We start from the raw sequence: 25,000 nt of genomic DNA, 5'->3' as shown, positions 1-25,000 counted from the left end.
GTATCAGTCATTCAACAAATGTTTATTGATTGCCTACAGTATATACTGTCTGGCCAGGGACGGGGGGCAAAAGAGCACCTAGTGATCGATTTTTTTCAAATAATTTGAGGAGGTTTTAAAAAGTATGCTCTGAGGCCCCATCCTTGGAAATGCTGATTTGCTAGATAAAGGCTGATATTTAGGTATCTGTGTTGTTTTTTAAGAACACAAGTGATTTAGATGCACAGCCAGATTTGAGAAATTCTATTCTAGAAAGTCGAAAGCTGAATCAGATGTCGACACCCCTAAGGAGCTTACAGTCTATCAATAGTCTATGTTGATAAGGGCCAATGGCCCCATAAAGACTTTTATAAATTCATTCATTGGTTTTACCCCTTTATTCCTAAGGAATTTTGTGGGACTTGATGCAATACTCATAATATGGATTACATGGTAATAGAAAAATAATAATTTGACAGAGATATCATCAGATGCTGATTAGCATTAATAAGCAGTGTGACCTGCCTAATCACCCAAGTTCTTTGTGCATAATGCATAATGTGGTCAGTTTTCAATTATCTTCAAATGGATTAATCATGGTGAAAGCTTTACGTGTCTCCATATATTGGTAGACACTTCCTTGATTCAGTTTTTTTATATACTGGAAATGAAAACTTATTTTAAGATTAACTAAATAAGTTTCCCCGGGTGGCTCAGTTGGTTAAGCATCTACCTTCAGCTTGGGTCATGATCCTAGAGTCCTGGGATCAAACCTTGCATCAGGGTCCCTGCTCAGCGGGGGGCTTGTTTCTTCCTCTCCCTCTGCCACTGCCCCTGCTTCGGCTCTCTGTCAAATAAATAGATAAAATCTTTTTTAAAAATTGACTAAATAAAACATTATTGACCTAAAAATCACATAAATGATTTCAAAGTAAAGAGTTTTTTTGAGATTTTTAAAAATTTTATATTATTGATATAGTTTTTCCCTGTAAACAGTTATGTACATGGTTATCTACATAAACACCAAAATCTATAAAGTCATGGATGTAACATGAGTATTTTAATTATTTTCAGTGATGTGAATGACTTAGGGGAAATTTTTATACATTCATAAATTTCCTTTCCTCTTCCAATAAAAGAAGAGGTTTAAAGTAAATTTATATTTGTGATAAATATTCCTGGGATAGGATAATCCCCATCTCTGGCCCTAGAAAAGTCCTTATAAAATTGTTTTTCTTCTTGAGGCGCCTAGGTGGTGCAGCTGGTTAAGCGTCCAACTCTTGGTTTTGGTCACGATCTCAGGGTTGTGAGATCGAGCCCCACATGGGCCTTGCTCAGCACAGAGTCTGTTTAAGATTCTCCCTCCCTCTGCCCCTGAGCGAGCCCCAAAACAAAATACTTTTCTTCTTTCATAGCTGCTTATCATATGGCAGTGTAGGAAAAGCAAATAATCTTACTATGCCTATACATTAAAACTCATATTCTTTTTTAGTTACATTAGTACATTTATTACTAAAGTACATTTAGTACATTTATTTGTAACTGTTTAAAGTATTTTATATCACTGTATATAACTATGTGAACATTTTTAAATTTGTATTGGGCATGTATAACTATAACATTACTATGTATAACACTAGATTAAGAGCTTTAAATTGGTTGTAGAGAACAAATAGGAGAGATTCAACTAATACCATATAAACTTTATTCTCAAAGCGTTTATAATATTGTGATAAATACAGACATGAACATAAAGAAATGTATGGCAGTGAATGGAAAAAGGGGGAGAGAGGAAGTAGGAGATACAGCTTGAATATAAAATGGGACAACCTTAACTTGTTAAAATCAACTGTCATATTCCCTTCTAGGATCATTCCTGATTCTAAGCAGTTCTTGCTTTTTGTCAAGGAAATGAGATAAAAAGTCTCTTTTAAAGTCCAGTGGTGGTATCTGAGTTAAATTAGATGGGACAGATGTCTTTGGGGCTTTAGTCTAAAGACACAAAAGCAACAGAGATAGAGGGATGCTTGTAAATATCTGAGACCATGTCTCTCTGTCTGTTTGCCTGTCTGCCTCTCTCTCTCACACACACACATAATCTGTGGATAAAAGAAAATAGACATAAATGAAGACTATAATTACATACTACCTCAGTATCTCTTCTTGTGAGGTTGGAAACATCAGTTTAGACATCCTAGTCCTGTATCTACCTGGTTTTTGTTTGTTTAGTTTTACTTTCTCTTCTCACGCTAATAGAAACTTCTTTTTTCCTTTCAATGTAATTTCATTCCACAAGCAAATGATAGTTGTGATAACAGGAATTGTTTTTGCTTTAAATTTTGCTGTTTTGGTGGAATTGTGCTGCGAACTAAGTAAGATCTTTATAAAGAACAATATAAACATAAAGTTATAGCAAATGATTGCAGTACCTAAACACACATGTATCCACATTTTACTTCAGCTGAGATATATAAACAGCTGTTGTTTTTTAAAATTTTAAAACCATATTAATTGTAATTTCTAACTCTTTGCAATATTGCTATTCATTTCTAAAAGCCTCTTAAAATAAGGAATAGTATCCCTATGGTTTAAACAATGTTATTTTTTTAAGCAGAAATCAAATGTCAACATAAATCCAAATGGGTAAATCCTATCTTAATAGTGAACATATGTTTCTTGTCCCCTGCTTGCTAAACCCACATGTTAATTACTACTTTTGTCACTACATTGCTCTTTTCCTATTTGGAGCTGGCTGAGATTACATTGCAGGCAGGATAAATGTCACATGTGTACCATCAGTAAAACCAAGATTATTTTTCAGAGTCTAGTGAAGTACTGATGACATTTTAGAATCAGAATTATAAAAGATTCTTTAGAAGTTCACCATTCTTCATAGTGTCATTCTTCTATGTAACTCCAATACGAATATAGTGGGTTGAACTACATTAAAGACTGGACATTCTGACAAGCTGCTTTATGAAAAAGGCAATAAAATACAATTACTGTTTGACTTTGATTTAAAACTCTTATGAGAATTCATTTTTAAATTCACATTTTTACAGCCTTTCACAGTGTTTGAGAGAGATAGATTTAGCTTATTGTTTTAACTCACTGAAACTAAATCTTGCAGCCAATTCTAGATGTTGGTTGGCCTGTTAATAAGTGGGAATTCCTAATGTGTTATTTTAAAGTAAGAAAAAATTGATCTCAATGTTATATTACGTTACTTCTGATCTTTGAAAATACTTCAAGTCTCTGTGGTCTTTGAGAGCAAGAATATGCTCATATGATATAAGAAAAACACTTAAGTTTTCAGCAACTTTAAATTTATCAACTTTATCAAAAATCAATCATTTTAAATTGCAAATGGCTTTATAATATAATTCGCAAACAACATATTAATAAGATTTCTGATTTCAACAAAAAATAAGCTGAGACAGACTTTAATTTTAAAATTGTTCAATTGGCTTTCAAATTTGCTCTTTATTGACTTCATTTGTAATTTTAAAGTACATTATTAGACATTTTTAAACCATTATTAGTTAGATAAACATCTACTCTAGCAATATATATAATAACCTCATAAAGCATTTAACATAGCCTAATGCATTTACTGGAACAACTGATATATAAAAGACCAGTAACTTTAGAGTCCCTGAACAAATCCCAAACTTTTATTAACTTATTCACCAAATATATAATGTTCCACATAGGAGGGATGTTCCAAATATTTAAGAAGCATTAGGGCACAGGCACTGACCAGTCAGGATAAGTGCCAATCACTAAGCTACCGTTATGGCCATATGAGCTAATATTGGTTGAGTATTTGCTGTGATGGGGAAAACTGTAGGAAGACAGTGGAGAGTGGGGGCAAACAGGAGTTTAGATAAAAATATACTAAGTTTGAGTTCCATATGAAATTTCTAATTAGAAATGTCAAGTGGAAAATTGAATGTCTTGAGTTGAGGGAAAAAGAGAGGCTAGAAATAAAAATATTGGAGTCGTCAGCAAATAATTGGTTTTCAAAGCCATGAGATTGGGTGAGATTACTTAAGGTGAAATATAAATATAAAAGAGAAGAGATCTGAGGGCTAGACCATGCAGCACACCAATTTTAAAGTTTGAGAGGATGGGAGAGAATCAACAAGAGAAGCTGAGAAAAAGCAACCTGTTGGAGACCAGAAGTATCTTATGCCTAGAATCCAAGAGAAAAACCTATTTTAAAGAAGGAAAACTCAGCCATTTCAAATACTACTGATAGGTCAAAATTTGGGAATTGGCCACTGGATTTAACAAAATGGATATCAATAGTGAATCTAACAAGAACAGTTTGATGGGAGTGTTAGGAACAAAACTGTGATTAGAATAGGCTCAGAAGAGAATATGAAGAGAGGAATTTGGGATAGAAAGTAGAAAATTATCCTTGAAGGGGCTTTGCTCTAAGGATGAACAGGAATAAGATAGCATGCAGAGAAATGTAGGTCAGGAATTTGTTTATTGAAATAAGTCATAGCATATATGTATGCTGCTAGGAAGATCCACTGAAGAAGCAAAAATTGATGTTGAGAGAAATGAGAACTTAGCCAGAGACCAAAGTGTTGACCATGAGTAGAGAACAAGGAATGGGATCTAGTGCCCAAATCAGTCTCAGATTAAAGCACAGACAGGCCACCCATGTAATAGAGGAAAGGACAGAAGTGAGGCAAGACGACAGATGTTTGGTGGAAGCTTATAGAAATTCTTTTCTGTTTCTATTTTTTCTGTCAACAAGAAGACAGCCTTGAGAAGACCGAAAGAGGGGGAAAGTGTGTTGGCGTGTTGAGGAGCAAGGATAAGTATTAAATAGACCTATAGATGAATAGAAGAATAAATGGACTACTGACATGTATAGCTTGCCAGAAAATCTTAAACACCAACTTGAGGATGGTGGGCATGAGGTGATAGTAAGACCAGTGAGTGTGGTTGAGTGCTTTTCTCCAGGAACATTCAGCAGACCTGCTACAGTTGCAGAGTTGGCAGAGAATGACCCAAGTTGGGTTTTTGACAAATATATAATAAAACAAAAGGAGAGAGGAACAAACAAGTTGAAAGAAATATGCAGTGGCGTTATTAGTATCAACTATTGGATCCAAATTGTCCAAGAAGGGACACGAGAATATGAAAGGAGTTAAGGCCAGTGAAAAGGTCTTAGAGTCAACAGATTGTTTGAGTTGTATAACTAGAGGGAATGAGCTGGAAAGGAGGAAGATGGAAATTTTAAAATCAATTATTTTGAGATCCAGCAACATTACTTTTCCTACCCTCTTTATTGCTCTTATTGATTTCTGCCTCCATTGACACTGAATCATATTTCTCCTCAAGAATGAAAACAATCTTGTTACAATAAGGAATTAGTATTTAGTATGTCACCCACACCCGGAATTACAAATGAGGATTTCAAGGATATGACAGTGTAAACACAAGGGAATAATTAGCTAGTGGTGACATTTCAGACACTAATTGGGAAGATATTCTGCCTACTATTGAAGTTTAATAACCATTGGGTGGTGAGGCCAAAATGTCGCCAGAGAAGAATAATTGACTAGTTGTCAAAAGGCCAAAGAAGGTCAAATTTTCTTCAACAAATTCTGCACAGTCTGAAGTTTGACTTCAAGCTTTCAAAATAAGTAAACTTGATTTGGTCAGCATCCTGAATATGGATACATTTCTTGAGGATAGATTCTTACTAAGCAAGCTCACAAGAGATCAATACATAGAGATCAAAATTAGTAATTAACAAATTCATGATGCATAAAACTGCTACATAGATAAGAATACTTGCATTAGAAAACCAATGTATTCTATATCTAAAGACAGATCTCAGCTCTGGTTAAGAAAGATTTATTGAGCAAAAATACTGTACTAGATATGAGTGAATAAATGTCAATCCCCGTTCTTGATATCTTACTGACTAGGCTAAAAGAGTAGAAAAGAAAGCATGTGATAAACCTTGGGCAAATGGTGGATAGGAGTGGAAAGATGGTTAATGGAACATGTAGGAAGACAAGGAGGTGAGAGAGCATAACCACTTGAAGAAATAAATATAATTCAGCCATAGTTAAGCATAAAATACTGAAGGAGAAATGGTAAGAGATGAAGAGGGGAAATGAGCAAGATCCCAATCAAGAAAGGTCATACAAACCTTGTGAAGCAGTTGACCTATTTCTTAAGAGCAATGGGGAGCCACTGCCAAATTTTAAGCAGTTAACTGTTAGATTTTTATTTTGAAATACCAGTTTGACAATTAAGTAGAGAATAGATTGAAGCAAAGGGTAACAGGATAAGGCTTAAGAAGCTCTGCTGTAATTTAGGTGAGAAGTAATGATGCTAGAAGTCAGAAGCATACCTGGAAGGAAGAAATGGATTGTTGTGATATTTAGGAATTAAAGTCAATAAGACTTAGCAATAAATATTATGTGTGGGGTAAGGGAGAACAGAGAGTCTAAAAAGATACACCTTATTTTGAGCCTGGACATAGGAAGAAGTAGCAATTTGAGGGCAAAGAAAATGCATTTGTTGGTGCATTTTTCAATTTTAATTGTCTTTCCAAGAGTCAAGAAAGCTAACAAATAGGTATTTTGAAATAGAGGGCTGAGGCTCAGGAGATAGATCTGAGATGAAGGTTTAGATTTGTGCATCATTATAGAAGCCACCAAAAGGGATAACATCACCCAGAAAGAATGGGTCAGTAATGAGAGGGATGGCCTGGAAGTAAGGAACACTGGAACTTAAATTACAAGCAGAAGAAAAGGGAGCCTGAGAAAAAAAAAGTTCAAAAAAAAAAAAAAAAGAGAGAGATGGTAGGACAGATAGAAGCAAAACTGGGAGAACTTAGTACTATAAAAGCAAATGAAAGAGTTTTTCACTAAAAATGGAACAGCTATGTAAAGTTCAAGAAAAGGGGTGCCTGGGTGTCTCAAACGCTTAAGCAGCTGCCTTCGGCTCAGGTCATGATCTCAGGGTCCTGGGATCAAGCCCCACATAGGGTTCCCTGCTCAGCGGCGAGTCTGCTTCTCCCTCTCTCTCTGTGATCTCTCTCACTCTCTCTCAAATAAATAAATAAAAATCTTTAAAAAAAATAAAGGTCAAGAAAACCCCATTGGATTTGGGGGGAAAAAAAGACATTTGAAAAGAAAAAGTTGTTGGAAATGATGGTAAGAACATTTTTGGAGGACAATTAGTGGCAGAAATCTGAGTGCCGTAGATCATAAAGTGAGTTGAAATTGAAGAAGTGGAACCAGTATGAATGTTGGCAGCTCTTTCCGTAAGTTTTGTCAAGGAGGGGGAAAATAACACAGGATCTGAAAGGGACATTAGTGACAAGGTAATATTCATGTGTGAGTATATTTTACGTGGGTTGACTCCTCTGTTTGCTAGTTGTTAATGGAGAGACTGCTTTACACTGGTGAGAAAGAAAGGAAGAAGGTAAAGGTACTAAAGTATAGATTGGGATATTCCACAAGGTTCCTGAGGAGGAAGGAATAGAATCTAGGTCATAGATGAAGGGATCACCACTGGGTGCTGTGTTAGTTAGCTCAGGCTTCCATAACAAAGTACCACACACTGGGTGATTTAAACAGCAGAAATACAGTGTCTCCCATTTTTGGAATCTGAAAGTCTGAAATCAAGGTGTCCACTAGGTTGGTTCCTTCTGATAGCTGCAACGGAAAAATTTATTCCAGGCCTCTCTCCTTGACTTATAAAAAACCATCTTCTGCCTGTGTCTCTTCACATTATCTTTCCTACATGAATGTCTGTTATCTAAATTTCCCCTTTTTATAAAGACACCAGTCATATTGGATTAGGGGTCCATCCCTCCATCACAGGAGTCCCACCTGTGAATAGGAGCAATAAATATATATAAGATATGAAGAAATATTATACTTTGTCTTATTTTTCAGAGTGGTTGTGTGATTAGTTTTTTCCTCTCTGAGCCAGTTCAACAAACAATTGAAGAATCATCGCTCATGGACCTAGGCAAGTAATTTCATCAGTATTATTATGTACAATTTTTGAGTTTCAACATAACTGTGCAAAAAATATCACAACTATATTTTTTTCAACTTTCAAAGTAAAATCTTTTCAAAGAATAAACTTTAAGAGTCTTTTCTATTTCCAAAGCTTTTTAACCCCTTAGAAAATGTTCAAGTTAAATTAAACTGACATATGTTTGTCCAAATATAATAACTACATGATGTCACACTATTAACTCATTTCTATTAATTGTGCATTGAGGTGGAATTGCATTTCAGAGACAGAGTTCCTGTTTTCCCCCTGCAGGTAAGTCTTCTAGTTTACTCAACAGCTTAGGAAGCAACAAAAATAAATATTAGGCAATAACAATGATTATGAATTATCTCGCAGTTTCACCCTTATCTCTTAAAGCTCAGTAATTACTCTACCTCCCTCATGAAATCTTTTTATTACCTGGATCCCAAACTAGCCCAGCACAATTATCCACCCTATTCTCTGCCAAATGTGTGTTAATTCTAATTACTTTTCTAACATTTCTCCAAACTGGCAGGAACTCTCTTTGAATGTCCCAACAAATTTAAGCATTCATAATAAAATTCCATTGCCAATAGCTATCCAATACTGAGACCGGTTTTTATCTCACACAAGATTTGCAAGCCTGTAATTTGCTAGACCTCACCCCACTTTCCTTTGCAATTCACAGTCTTTATTTTATCCATATCTCCTTCTGATTCTCTGCCTTTAAGTTTAGGCCCATCTGCTTATCACTTCTGCTTGTATCTGACACTGTAGTTACCTACCCTTAGGTACATAATTCTATACAACCAGATCAAGTTGAATAGTGTAATTGCTTAAGCTGTATATTTATGTGTGTGTCTGCCTGCTACTTCTGTTAAACTGAAGTAACTTTAAACTGAGAACTCACTTCCCCACTATGCATTGCTTTGTACTCACAGCTCCAAATTAACGTATGAGGATTGTACCTCTCTCATTCCCCTATATTTTGCTCATTTGGCCTCACTCTCTAAGACACTTTGCTTATATAGCTAAACCATAAACATAAGTAAATAAGGTCATTTCTTACAATTTGTAGCATGTATCTAAAGAAGAATGATATCCACAAAAAATATTTCCTTATTATTGTCATAGTACACAAATATCTAACAAATACCTTCTTTTTAAAAATACTGTTAGCTGGGGATATTTTTTACCATTAATATTTATAAACTTGAATTAACCAGATTTAAAAAAACATAAGGTTGCTGATTTCTAGAGCTGTCAGACATTTTAAAAAGTAATAGGTTGACCTCTATTCTGTCATCAATGTCCTTAAAGAAAATTGATTCTCTATGTATCAAAAAATTAAACTGTGGATCACTATCAATTTTTTAGTTTTGCTGATAGCATTATTTCTCTGTAAGGTGTTTGAAATTCATAAGAACACAAAAAGTTAGGATTATTATTGTAAAAAATAAAATGTTTGAATTTTTTTCTCATTCACTTATTTCTTACTACATCATTCAATATTCAAGACTTGTTTTGGCAGAATGATGATGGACAAAAGACTTGATTCTCAATATTCGGTTGCATATGAAATATAGCCTATTGTTTTAAAACAATAAAACACATCTTCTAAGCAGAATATGCAAATAATTACAAGAAACAAGGATTACCAGAAAGTTGGTCCTCCTTGTATTCTTTAAATTATTTTCTTTTCCATACTTCCAAATTCTTCATACTTTTGTCATGTTCATAAACAAAAAAGAACAATATTTATTTTAAGCACTATTTGTGTTAGTTAGTTGAAACTTTCTGCTTATGTTGTTAAATGATTAGAGGACAAAATTATTTAAATGTATTAAAATGTTGGTTGACAGTGGATGACCTTAAGAAAAAAATCTCAAGACTTTACCATATTTACTACTTCTACTAACAAGTTTGAGTAGATTCTGGATAACTATGTATCTAAGCACATGACTTGTAAGGATCATATTAGTAATAATTTGTAATCCTGGATCTGAGAGATATTAATATCCCTTTGCCTTTACTCACCAACTAAACGTGCCTTGGTAGGACAATATAAGAATTTGTCTTTTTAAAGTGCCAAGCCAATCATCACTCTTCTGTACTTCACACTTTTCCTTGGCTTCTCATTGCCCTTAGGTAGAGCCAATGTCATGGGCTTATGACCAGTACAGTCACACGAGGCATAGTGCTTAGAAAGGTCCTGCATTTGGTTTAATACTCAGCTGTAACTGTCTTGAAATTCTTAATAATTTTTGTAAAAGGAACCCCACATTTTCATTTTGCATTTTCATATCACTGAGCCTCAGAAATTATGTAGCTACCCCTGCCCTTAGGATAAAGACCAAAATCTTCATGATGGCATCCCAGCAGAATCTGGCATCCCCCAATTTCCCTTTCCAGCCTTAATATCAGGCCCTTCTCTATCTTGATTCTTGTGTTTTCCCAGCTCTTCAACTAAGACAAGCCCCTCAGTGCCTAACAGATGCACCTTTCTCTGCCTGGACCACTTGACCCTATTTTACCTTCTCTGGTTTTTGTTTTGTTTTGTTTTGTTTTGTCTGCATCCTTCAGATCTCATCTTATTTGTCTTTGCTATATACTCTTAAAATGTTTTTCTTCAAAATTATTCCAATGATGTTTATGGCTTGTGTGTTTCTTTGTAGACTAGAAATCCATGAAGACATAATCCATGTCTGTAATCATGCTACTACTCACAATTACCACTTCCTGTGGCGGTGCCCTGGCCCAAGGAATTCACTGCCTCCCCACCACTAGAATTTTCTTGAAGTATTACCTGGAAAAAAATCTTCTACATGTTATCACATTAAATATTATGGAATCAACCACACGCAACCAAAGCACTACCCAGAAAGTTGCCAGATTTTATCTTGTATATTCTTTAACTCTCTACTGACATGATCCTCTATACTCCCTCCAAATTAATATAGGCCCCATGCTAAATCGTACCTCCACAAAAATATAAAATTATCCGTCCTCCACCAGTACACAACACTGACATGCAGAAGATAGATTTTTGTCAAGGTATAGAGACAATAACATAGGTAATGGAGTAGAAAATAATCAAAGACAACAGTTGTCAGGGTTAAGAGGCTGAATTAATGAGCATATTTAGATGTCATTGATAATTACAAATGGTTACAAACAGGAGCTTTTAATCATTACCTCACATCACTACCTCCAATTGGAGATGCTAATTTAAAAGGGAACATAAAGCCACAGTCTCCGTGACAGGGTGTCTCTGGTTAATGTGAGAGCTACTTGTTCTAGCAGAGCCCAGATCAATTATCTATAGGTTGAATTATGGTACCAGGTTTTCGATGTAAATTTTAATGATATGGAAGGAGAGAAGGGGAGGGCTAGGAGTACTTAGAAATAAGTACTTATATTAAATTGTTTCTGAAAGTTGAAAGCCTTAAAATATTATGCATTTTACTATATTATATCATACAATATCATGTTTCCAATTAGAAAATTATTTTAGACTTTTACTTGTGGCTGATGGGGGCAAGAAAAGATGAAAAGAAGATGAGAGAAGAGTTATTCTAATTACTTCATTTCTAATAGCTGGGTATCAAAGATATCACTAAAATCTAACAAATCAGGCAATAAAAAAGTCAACATATATAATATTAGTGTTAGAGAAACACTAAGAGCACAACATTGAATATAACTGGGTGGTAGATGAAAGAAGAGTGCAAAAGATTATGCACACTAATTTTATCTCTGTTTCTATTAGGAAACAAAATTGTCAAAAAATTAAAAGTCTAAGAATACTAAATAAAAATAACCACTAGAACAAAAGTAAAAGCTTTTCTAAGTACCACAAGTACATAAAAATAAAAAAAAATTCCTTAGCCAAAGACTTTCTCTAAAAATCATAAAAACAAAAATGTATTTCTTTAATAACATAAAACAGTAAGAAGAAAGAGAAAATGAATCTATTATATCAATAAGTATAAATGGACTTAATTCATCCATAAAGAAAAAAAATTGCCAATTGGAGCAACAGTATAAATCATAACTCTATACTTTACGTAAAACACACCTAAGACAAAATAAAATTTAAAAATTGAAAATTAAACTCCAAGCATAGGTATATTAGGCAAGAAGCATTGAATTAAACAAGAATGCAACTTTAAACTATAATAAGTACAATTCTCAATAAAGATATGAGCACTTATATATAAATAATGGTTTTATATATATATATATCAGTTATATGACAGCAACATATATAAAGCAGAAGTTATGGAACATTCAAGGAAAAATACACAACAGACTGGTAATAGGATATTCTAATTCATTTTTTTTTATTTATGAAAGGCTGAGTGAAAAAAAATAACTAGATACATAGAAAACTAAATTGTAAAATTAAAAAAAGGCAAACTTTATTAATTTATATCAAACATTTTATCCTGAACATCATGAAAATAGATTATATATTAGGCCACAAAGAAAATTTCAATTAATCCTAAAAAGTAGAAATAGTACAAACACATTTTCTAATCATGAAAAAGTAAAGTGAGAAATTAATTTTAAAAATTCAGAAAGCTAAAAGATACTTGTTTGGAGATTTAAAAACATAAGCTCTCTTGAACAACTCTTGGGCCAAAAGGACTTAAAAAACAAAATTGCAAAATTTCTAAAGAATAGCTGTACATCTCAGAAACCATAGGAGAGAGATAAAGCAATGCTCAGTAATTGGAATAATTGGAATAAGACCTTAAAACAAACCAAAGGAATAAAAAAAAAAAAAAAGAAATGGATGAAGATGCAAGGAGAAATTAATGAGTTAGAACACAGAAAACAGAATAAATAAATCTGGAAGCTAAAAGTAAAATAAAGAAGTCAGTAGATAATCAAAAGAATGGGGACAAATACAAATATATAAAATACAAAAGGAGAATCAAGAAGTAACTGTAGAAATAGATGAAACTGAAGAATAGTAAGAGACTACTTTGTTCAAGTTTACAAAGCTAAATTTGTAAATCTGAAATAGTGTTTCAGGGAAACACAATTTACTCACCCTACAAAAGATCAAGTTTGATAGAAAAGAAAATGCTTCAAAAAGCAACATTTAGAACAGTACGAAGTTCAGATGATTTCCAGAGGGATTCTACAAAACCCTTAAAAAGTAGATAATTCTGCTGTTATTTAAGCAATTCCAGAGCAAAGTAAGGAAATTTTCCATATTATTTTTATGAAGCTCATAAGGTATGTATGCCAGTATCTTCAAGGATACAAGAACAGCAAAAAAGGAATCACAACTTAATCTCACTTCTGAGTATCAGTGGAAAATTCTAAGTAAAATATTTGCCAAAATAGTCCATCAACACACTAAAGAAATATAATTCACCAGGACCAGAAATGTAAGAATCGTTCAATATTGGTAATATACAGTGTAATATACAGTATACATGTTATCATCTTAAAAGATTTAAGGAGTTTAAGAAACAAGGTAGAGGATCATAGGGAAAGAAAGGAAAAAATGAAACAAGATGAAACCAGAGAGGGAGACAGACCATAGGAGACTCTTAATCTTAGGAAACAAACTGAGGGTTGCTGAAGGGGAAATGGGTGAGGGGATGGGGTAACCAGGTGATGGACATTGGGAAGGGTATGTGTTGTAATGAGCACTGGGTATTATATAAGACTGATGAATCACAGACCTCTACCCCTGAAACAAATAATACATTATATGTTAATTAATTTAATTTAAATTTTAAAATAAATAAATAAAAGGATTTAAGGAGAAAATCATATGGTTGTCTCTATAGACTGAAAAGGCATTTGATAAATTTCAATAAAATTTATTGACAAAGCACTCAAATAAAAATAAATAGTTAAAGCTTTAACATGAGAAAATGAATCTACCTTGGCTATCCAAAGCCCACATCAGGCATGACAGGGCAACAGTGGAAAAGCATTTCCACTGAAGTATAAAATAAGACACTATGAGCCTGATCATCACAATAACCAACAGATGGCTCACGCTTTCACCTCCTTCACATCTTTGCTCAAAATTTACCTTCAAGGAGAGGTAGCCTGATCATCCCATCTAAAATTGCAAACTGACATTTATTCTGCTAGTCCACAGTGCCTTCATCATGTTCTGGATTTTTTTTCTTATCATTTATCATATTCAGCTTATCATAAACTTATTTATTATGTGTTTTGCTTTTTTATATCTCCCCACTACTATAGAAATGCCAAGAGAGGAATTTTGCCTAATGTTCCAAGGGCCTAGAGCAGTGCCTTTTCCATAAAATGTCAATAAATATTTTTGAAATGACTGTATGAAATAAAAAGAAAATTAGAAACAAACTTTGGCAAAAAGAATACAAAACAAACAATGTCTACCAGTAATATGATCCCACACCTAGAAAAATAAGAATCAACTAAGAATCTATAACAAATGATGAAGACCCATTAAAGGTATCAGGTACCACATTGACATATAGCTATCTATTGCATATAAGAATACGCAGTAGAATATAAATAAAAGAATAAAGGTAGAAGAAAGATAGAAGAAAGATCCCATTTGCAGTAGCAGGGGGAAAATATACCTAGGAATAAATTGAACAGGAAAAGATCAAATGAAGAAAACTTTTAAACATTACTCAGGAATTTCAAAAATGCCTTGAACAAATTAAAAGACATAGCATGCTCTCATATAGGAAGATTCTACATCATAAAGATGTCAGATATTTCTGATTTAATTTAAATATATTTTTTCTTTTTTTAAATTGTATTTTATTATGTTATGTTAGTCACCATACAGTACATCATTAGTTTTTGATGTAGTGTTCCATGATTCATTGTTTAATATAATACCCAGTGCTCCATTCAATATGTGCCCTCTTCAATACCCATCACCAGGCTAACCCATCCCACGCCCCCTCCCCTCTAGAACCCTCAGTTTGTTTCTTAGAGTCCATAGTCTCTCACGGTTCATCTCCCCTCCAAGTTCACCCCCTTCATTTTTCCCTTCCTACTATCTTTTTTTTTTTTTTAACATGTAATGTATTATTTGTTTCAGAGGTACAGGTCTGTGATTCAACAGTCTTACACAATTCACAGCGCTCACCATAGCACATACCCTCCCCAATGTCTATCACCCTGCCACCTCCCACCCCTCACCACTCCAGCAACCCTCAGTTTGTTTCCTGAGATTAAGAATTCCTCATATCAGTGAGATCATATGATACATGTCTTTCTCTGATTGACTTATTTTGCTTAGCATAATATACTCTAGTTCCATCCACGTCATTGCAAATGGCAAGATTTCAGGGTTTTTTGATGGCTGCATAATATTCCATTGTGTGTGTGTGTGTGTGTGTGTGTGTGTGTGTACCACATCTTCTTTATCCATTCATCTGTCGATGGACATCTTGGCTCTTTCCATAGTTTGGCTATTGTGGACATTGCTGTTATAAACATTGAGGTGCACGTACCCCTTCGGATCCCTACATTTGTATCTTTGGGGTAAATACCCAGTAGTGCAATTGCTAGGTCATATGGTGGCTCTATTTTCAACTTTTTGAGGAACCTCCACACTGTTTTCCAGAGTGGTTGCACAAGCTTGCATTCCCACCAACAGTGTAGGAGGGTTCCCCTTTCTCTGCATCCTCACCAACATCTGTCATTTCCCAACTTGTTAATTTTAGCCATTCTGACTGGTGTGAGGTGGTATCTCATTGAGGTTTTGATTTGGATTTCCCTGATGCCGAGCGATGTTGAGCACTTTTTCATGTGTCTCTTGACCATTTGGATGTCTTCTTTTCTAATTTTGAATATATTTTTAAAAATATTAATGGATTTATTTTTAACTAGATAAGTTAATTCTACAGTTCATAAACAAAAATAAATAAAGGCCAGAAAAATTTAACAAAAGCATAGAAGTAAGACTAGCCCTATCATATATAAAACTCATTACAAAGCCTCACTAATTGAAACATGTGGTGTTGGCCCAAAAAGGATGAATAAATAGAACATAATAGAATGTCCATAAATAGAGTCAAATACATTCAGGGATTTAATATGTGGTCAGACCACTAAGAAAAAATTCAATAAATAGTGTTGAGATAGCATATTTCACACCATGTGCCAGGATAAATACCAAATGGATGAAAGACTTTTAATGTAAATAACAAAGTCATATATATGACAAAGAAAACATAGAAAAAAATCCTTTATAATCTGAGGATGAGCTAGTATAGTTATGACTACAAATCCAGAAGCCATGATAATTTTGCAGGATATAAAAAACTACAGCAAAATTTTACAAAATTCAAAGATAAATGACAAAATGGATGACATATTTACAATTTATCACAAACAGTTGGTTATCTAATATATAACCATCTCCTAAAAATTGATAAGAAAAAGACCAATGACCAAATAGAATATTGTATAAAGAATTTGAAATGACAATAGGCACACACACACAAAAAAATACAAAGGCTCTTAAACAAAAGAAAGGATCCTCAAACTCACTCATAATAAAAATGCAAATCAAAATTACACTGGTATTATTTTTAACTCATCAGATTGGCAAAAATTCAGAAATTTAATTAGTAAACTTGGTTACAAATCAGCAGACACTCATACACTGCTGGTGGTAATGCAAATTGGTACAACCTCCATGGAAGGTGATTTGGCAGCATTTATCAAAATTACAAATGCTAATACCCTTCGACCAGCAATTCTGCTGCTGGAAATTTATCCTATAATATTATTATCCTATAATAATATAATATCCTATACTATCCTCTGGAGGGATATATGGGAAGCTAATGAAATAATGGTAGGGGAACTCGGTGGATAGGTGTTAGGAATGGGAGGAAGATGTTTTACTGTATGCTTTTAAAATAAATTTTTATTTTTTAGTTATATGAATATATTATCATCTGTAAAAAGATTTTGAAATGCTGCTTTTTTAACATTAATGGACACATTGTGCATAATAAGTGCTGTATTAGCTGTTATAGTGTCATGCATTCAAACATTTCGACACAATCATGCTAGGATCGGTAATATTTTAAGAGCTCTTAAGGTTTTTATAAATGGTTGGATTAAGCATAATCAGATTCTCCAGACTAACTTGAATCAGAAAACCAAAATATTCTAGCCATCTTCTTGTCCATATGAAACTATTCTCAAAATTCTCCTTCTCTGGGTTCTTCATTTAACTCTTTCCCTTAGATTATTGCCCCTTCTTTGCCCTTTTACAGCATGATGTTTAAGAACATAGACTTTAGAGATCATTTAACCCTGCATGGTTTATTGTCTACATGACCTTTGACCAAATGCCTTTGTTTCCTCATGTGTAACACAAACTTTATAGACTTGCTTTGAATATTGAGTTAGTTCATGTACATAAAGCTCTTAGCCCAATGTTTGGCATACAGTAAGAGTTCTAGAAATACTAAGTACCTCTACTATTACCACATTGACTATTAAAACTTCCTGGTGCCCTGAATTTTCACTGAATTCTGAACTCTGCCGTGATTGACGGATACTGATTACTAATCTTGCACTAGAGTTTCAGAGTGGAATATCACTTCAGTCAGTTCAAGTAACAGTTACATGGTTATTATTTAGACAATCATAAATTTATGCTAATTTCTCACCTTCAAATTAAAACTCCTCTGATCAAACACATTGAGTTTCTATGTAGTAATCTTTCCATTCTTTAATTCAAAAATAATGCTCATTGTGCATCAAAAAGTCATCAGCATTTTTAACATGCTCATACCAAAAATCCAATTATATTTTTTTTACTATAAATGCAATTTACCTCAGTACTACACTCAGAATTATCTCATAGTATCTCTAACTCACAATGTCTCTCAGTCATTGTAAACAAATAAAAATATTTTAAGGTAGAATATTTTTATTATTTTTATGTGATTACCATTTCAATTGTAAGAAACAATGCCAATTTTAATTATTTCAATGTCATAATCCACGTTAACAATAGCATTAATTAATATTACCTACATACAGTGTGTAAACTACTTTTACAAACATGTAAAACTCTTTGGAAAAGGAAACATACCAGTAAGGCTTAATTATCAAAGTTTAAAGAGGATTAGAGAGATGAGACTGACTTTCAGAAAACAATTGTGGACCACAATGAGCCCACAGTAGAACATTGCCAAATTTCTTGTTACAAATAAACTTCTCTCTAACTTCCCTCAGAGAATATACAACCAGAGTAACCAGTGGAAATATCAGAAAAACTACAAATTATGCTTAATTTGGGGGCTATAAACCAGAAATTTTTAATTAAAAAACCAAAGACTTCATTTTAATGATGGAACGATATAACTTGAAAAAAATAAGACTACTTTTGTTATTAAATAAATGTTTGGTGTGACATTATGGAGCAGGCACTGATTTATATATCCCTTGGGGATATAGGAAAAAAGTAACCTTGAGGGAGATTATAATCCACTAAGCAAATTGAGGCATGTTAAAATAATAATTATGATACAAATATTAAGTAATAAGGGCTGTGCTAAGGGAGTTCAAAGGGAGGTGACAACAGAAGCTATTTTGCATTTTAATTAGGCATTTTAGAAAGATAAAAGTTCAATAGCCAAAAATGGTGGAAGAGGTCATTTCAAATAAAGAGAATAATATGAGCAATGACTGGAAGGAAATAGCAGAGCATGTTTATAGAATTGAACATACAGACTACAGCATGGAATAGTAACAATGGGAAATTAAAAAACAGATTCAATAAGAAGCAACAATGTACGTCTGAGAAATTCAGATTTTTTTTCATAAGCACTGGAAAGCTATGAACAGTACTTTTATCAAAAGAGTAATTTTAGAGAAGTTGCTGTAGGAAGAATATACTGGTTAATTGTGTACAAATAGATTTGGGCTTTATGAGAGGAGAAGAGAATGTTCTAGTAGTTCAGACAAAAGATTCTTAAGAGTCTGAACTAGGAGCTATGGAAATAAGAAGAGATGAATGCAAATATATGGAGAAAACTATTACTAATTGCAAACATTTATTGAGAGATTACATTGTGAAAACTTTTTAATTTCTCAGTTGATCATCTCAACTATCCTGAAGTAGGTAACTATTATCTCCATTTTAAGGAAGTCAATTAACTTAGTCATAAGTTAATTATACACACATAACACAGTCTTAAGTATAGTTCTGGGACCTGAACCCCAGGCTCACTGACTTTTAAAGCCAACACTTTCTCTCTCTAATACTTAAGCTTATTGTAGTGAATGTTGAGAAAACTGAAGCCAAAAATGGCACTAGGTTTTCAAGCTTAAATAATTGGGAAAATAATCAATCAAAACAAACACAAAATCAATCAAAAACACAAAATATGAGGAGGAAGTTTTGGTTCAGGATGATTAGACACAAATCCCATCTTTAAACAACTCAGTTTTCCTAAAGAGTATTATGTTTTCTGCATGATCTGAAGAATGTTTCTTTTGCACATTATTCATTGGTTCCCTTTTAGTCCTTAAAAGTTTAATTTATCCTGTGATGAACCACTTCCAATTTAACCCACTGAAATTCTATCACTTTATCAGGTGAGAAGTTTCCTGACAAGACGCCTAAGGTGCAGTTAGTGATATCACATGAGGATGCGAAGCTGACCATCCTGGTGAAACACATGAAAAACATTGTAAGTTTATTATTTCTAATAAGAAACATGTAAACCTACATTTAGAAATCACTTTCCTCCTTCTGGCAATTAATGTCAACATGAGTGAGAGGAATGGGGCCAGCCACCAAGTTTAAGTGAGGAACAGTGGGCAATGTTCTGCCTCAGTATGATGGTGATCCCTGGGGTAAAGACTATAAAATATTTTACAGGCAATGTCCTAGGATGAAAATTAGGCTTTATTCACAATGAAGTGTCAGGCCAAATCTAGTGAAAAAGGTTTGAAAATGCAGGAATAGGTAGATTATTAAGATCCAAAGGGAAAAAAAGCTAGGTCCCAAGCATTTACATCTACCTCATCCTGCTGAGCTTAGTGGAAGATTAACTCATCTCTTTAAATAATGTCAGCACTTTATCTGTAAAGCCAGTAACTCTTAGGCTTTCCCCCCAGATGCCCACTGAGTATGTTGAGTTTCTACCACCAGAACAGTTACCATGTTCTGATATAATTACTCAAGATATATCTTTCCCCTCAAAATATGATAATTTTTTTTTGAGAACAGGAACCCCATCTTTGAATCCCAGAACCTAGGACAGCAATGATAGTTAGCTTCTAAAGAAAACTAAAACTGTTCCATGATAGTCCATTCCTCTCTAAAGACGGGTCCAGGCAGAGGCCTGGAGAGCAATTGGAACATTGTCATTAAGAGAGGGAGGTTTTTCGGGACGCCTGGGTGGCTCAGTCATTAAGCGTCTGCCTTCGGCTCAGGTCATGATCCCAGGGTCCTGGGATCGAGTCCCACATCAGGCTCCTTGCTCAGTGAGGAGCCTGCTTCTCCCTCTCCCTCTGCTGCTCCCCCTGCTTGTGCTCTCTCTCTCTCTGACAAATAAATAAAAATCTTAAAAAAAAAAAAAAAGAGGGAGGTTTTTGCGTCAGCGTTTAATTGATTAATCGTCCCAGTCTGTGTGCAGTATACAGAAAGGGGTAACTCTAAGCCTAGCTACTTCTCCAGTTTTCCCTTAATCTGCTCAAAACAGGTTCTCCATGTGGTAAAACTCCCTAGGAGATCGCTTGATATAGAAAAACTCAGTAGCACTATTTGCTCCATCCCTTATGCATATAAGTCTCTCACGACATGCTTGGAAAGACTTAAAAGAGCAAACTCTTTTCATTGTGACGTGTATCTGGAACGTACTAGAATTTAATAAATACCTGTTCAATGAACAAATAGTTGGCATAATTTGCGGGAGATACATCCTTTACAAACTTAGTACTAGCTAGATATCCAAGGATGCTTGTTTGTAAATCTGTGGTGTTCATAATCCTCAATTTTGGTAAGAGCTGGGTAAATATTAGTAAATGTGTTTTTGTAGACATTTTACTCATTAAAATAATTATTTTCAATTGCTTTTGATAAGATAATCATCTTAAATGAAAATAGGAGTTGTTTAAGAAATTCTTAGTCTGGGAAATGAAGATTCAATTAGATATTATTTATGGCTATCAGCATGTTCATAGACTTTAAGCATCTACATTAATATTTGTGATAAGGTAACAGAATGTTAAGAAATGGTGTTAATCAATTTGACAGAACTTACATTTGTATATGATATATGATTATTAATTGAAAATAGTCCTCTTGGAAATATTTATTCCAGTCATGTCATTGCTCAAAACGGTTTTAGAACACGCTTGTTGATGTTGCTTTTAGATCTGGCACATAAACCACACAGTAAACTTGGTGATATTACTCAATAGTCATGCCTAATATTTGATCAAAAGCGGTATTAACCAAATTGGTCACCCATTTTATTCACCAGATAAAATCCCCAAATTACTTTTGACAGTTTTCAAAAATGCATTTTATAGTGAGATGAAGTTCACTAACAATAAGAATATTCAAAACAAATGTGATGCAGGCATGAAGGGAGGGGAGAGAGTGAGTAAGAGCAAAAATTTAAGATTTAGGTCAAGTGATGGGTAAGTGGCAAATGACCAGGTGAATCCTACCAGAAGTAAAAGAAACACCTACGGCCCCTATAGAGCCTATACATTGCCAATGTCCTCTGAAAGAAAGTTATTAATAATGAAGAGATACTTCTTGCAGTCTGACTTCTCAGTCTCTTCTCCCCGGTCTCTTAGCACTGCCCTAGAATTCATTCCTACATGTCTTCTCTTTTCTATTTCCAGCCCTGTGGCTTTAAATATCACTTACATGTCTTTCTCTTCTATATTTATAACTCCAGCTTGGAATTTTCCCTAAAATCCAAAGGCGTATGTATAACTGATTACTCAACAACTCTAGTAGAAATTGAATAGGCATCACAAACTTAAGATACACCAAATCAAACTTCTGATTATTGCCCCCTAAACCTGCTTCTTTTACAATCTTTCTCATGTCAGGAAATAGCACCTTCATCCTACTATTTGCTCAAGTTAAAGTCCTTAGAGTCATTTGACATCTCTCACAAACGACAACCAATTTATCAGCAAGTTCTGTTGGCTCTGCTTTCACAATAAATCCAGAATGCCACCACTTTGCACCTTCACTGCTACCACAACTACCATAAATTGGTCGAGCCACCATCATCCCCCACCTGAATCACTGTTGTAATCCCTTAACAGGTCTCCCTGCTTCTGCCTGTATTTCCTTCTAATCTCTTCCTAACCTAGGAACCAGAATATTCCTTTGAGCATAAAAGTCAGATCTTGTCATTCTTCTCTCATATTTTTCTGTGGGTGAGGCTTCACATCACTTACAGTTAAAGCCATAAGTACTTATTAATCAATGAGGTCCTACCAATCTGGCCTCTGTGACCTTTCCAACCTCATCTCCACAGACTCCCTCAGTCACTCCACTCCAGCCTCAGTGACTTCCTTCCTGCTCCTTCAATATGACCAGCATGTTTCTGCCCCAGGACATTTCTACCTGTTATTCACGTTATCTGGAATGTTCTTGCCCAGGTTCGTGGCTCAATCTCACATGTCCTGAGGGACTATGTCTTACTGCCATGTTTTCAGTGAGGTCCTTTCTGACTCTTACATGGAAAACTGCAAAACCACTACTTGTTGCCACTTCCAAACTTCCTTTCCTTCTTTACTTTCTCCACTGCCCTGTATTACTGCTGTAACCCAAGGGGCTAAAACAATGTCAAGTACACAGTAGGTGTTCAATGAATACTTTGTTGAATAAAAGAATGTCAAATTATTTCTGATGTAAACAACTAAGAATTAGGATCTTGTTCACCTTGCAAAAATCATCACCACAAAGTTCTCATGCCTTGCATTTTTCACAGCTTCCTTTAAATGACTATTTTATTTCTTCTGCTTATCTGAAGACAGAGATAACACTATAATATAAATGACAGGAAAATCTATCTATAAATTCTCCACATATTTTCTTTGCTCATTTCAAGTTTTAACTAATTGTTACTTATTTTTTGAGCCTTTTGTATTTTCACATTCCAAAGTAATCAGACTAAAGAAGTTGTGCTTCATTTTAATGTTAAAATGAATTATTCTTCCTGCAGTTCTGTTATATTTAATATTAAGTGTGATGAAAAGAATTGTTTATCTTATATTGAATCTTTGAAGCTTTGCTCTAAGAATTACTTTCCTTCTGTGAATTTACAAGCGAAAACAAAATTGCTAAAATTTTCCCCTTTTAAAGAAGCCCAAAATGATTTATTCTAGTGAACAGAGACCGACAAAATAATGCAGTTATTTAGAAGCTCGGCCAAGATTTTTTAAAATAATATTTCAATTTATGTAACAAGGAAACATATAAAAATCATTTATATTGGAAAAAATTTTTAAATATTTCTAGCATTTTCCCATATAGCCCACTATAAAATGCCTCTAGCCTTGACATCTGCATGTCTCTATACGTTGCTGTGTCTACAATGTCTCTCTTGGTCTCAGGGATTCCCCTCATCTGTGTCACTTCCACACTCTTTTCTTTTACCTGCTTCAGAATATGTGTATTCTTGAAGGCTCTAAAAGTAATCAATAAGGATTCTAGACTCTTTCTGATATTGAATATGCTCACACTGTCAGAGACTCTTACACTGTAACAATATAATATGATTTCAAGTGAGGAAAAACAGAAGCAGGACATGCCTCAAATGGAGGGCTGTTTAATCCTTTCATAAGAGACAAAATAGAAGAGAATAGTTGCTATATGAAAATTAACAGGAGAAAAGATAAGAAATAACAAGTGTTGACAAGAATGTGGAAAAAAAGGGAACCCTTGTGCACATTCCTAACAACAACATAATGTAGATTAGTGGGAATGTAAATTGGTGCAGCCACTATAAAAATCAGTGTGGTTTCCTCAAAAAATTAAAAATAGAAATAAATACCATATGATCCAGTAATTTCACTACTGAATATTTACCCAAGAGGATGTAAATACTAATTTGAAAAGATACATGTACCCTTATATTTATGGCAGCATTATTTACAATAGCCAAGATATGGAAGCAACTCATGTGTCCATTGACTAATGAATGGATAAGGAAGATGTGGTATGTGTATGTATATATATATATATGTGTATATATATATGTATGTATATATATATACATATATATATGTCAGAGAAAGACAAGTACCATATGATTTTACTTATATGTGGAATCTAAAAAATAAAACAAATAAATGAACAAAAGCAGAAACAGACCTATAAATATAGAAAACAAACTGTATTGTTGCCAGAGGGAGGGAGTAGGGGAACGAGTAAATGGGTGAAGGGAAGTGGGAAATGCAGGCTTCCAATTATGGAATGAATAATTCATGGAGATAAAAGGTACAGCATAGGAAATATAGCCAATGATAATGTAATAGCATTGTATGGTGACAGATGGTAGTTACACTGTGGTAAGCTTAGGATAACATATAGACTTGTTGAATCACTATGTTGTACACCTGAAACTAATGTAACATTGCAAGCCACCTATACTTCAATTAAAAAAAAAAAAGACTTTTGTAGCCTTATTACCAATAAGTGACTCGTACAGTAATTAATTAAAAGGTCTGTTTCATCTTGCTATGAATATTCATGGTATTAGACCTTCCATCTATAGGCTCAGAAGGGATAAAGGAGCAGAAACGATGGGGCTTGTCTCATTCTATAAGACAGATGTATCTAGAGAGACAATACTGGGGTAAAAACTTGATCTCATCATTTATAGCCCTTAAGCTTGTCTTCTGACCATATCAAGTTCTCCAACAGTAAAAGAATTGGCTTCAAAAGCAGTAAGGATAAAACCGTGTTCTCATTTCTTTTCTCCCTCCTCTCCTCACTTTCTCCTCTATT

The 25,000-nt window shown here is 34.1% G+C and overlaps 1 protein-coding gene across 2 annotated transcripts in view; it reads left to right on the top strand.

The window, feature by feature from the left end:
• Window positions 1–25,000, top strand: part of PIK3C2G (phosphatidylinositol-4-phosphate 3-kinase catalytic subunit type 2 gamma) — a 344,923-nt gene that overhangs the window by 288,505 nt on the left and 31,418 nt on the right. For both annotated transcript variants that reach the window (XM_035028133.1, XM_035028132.1), the window contains 2 exons: window positions 7,920–7,995; window positions 19,609–19,703. In XM_035028133.1, the coding sequence (XP_034884024.1) occupies window positions 7,920–7,995; window positions 19,609–19,703 (171 nt within the window). The remainder of the gene's footprint in view (window positions 1–7,919; window positions 7,996–19,608; window positions 19,704–25,000) is intronic.

This window comes from Mirounga leonina, unplaced genomic scaffold (genome assembly GCF_011800145.1).
Source record: "Mirounga leonina isolate KUSES-001 unplaced genomic scaffold, KU_Mleo_1.0 Mir_201, whole genome shotgun sequence".
In the NCBI taxonomy this organism is placed as follows: Eukaryota; Metazoa; Chordata; class Mammalia; order Carnivora; family Phocidae; genus Mirounga; species Mirounga leonina.
The sequence above is the reverse complement of the archived record's forward strand: the minus strand, read 5'-3'. Positions and strand labels throughout refer to the sequence as shown.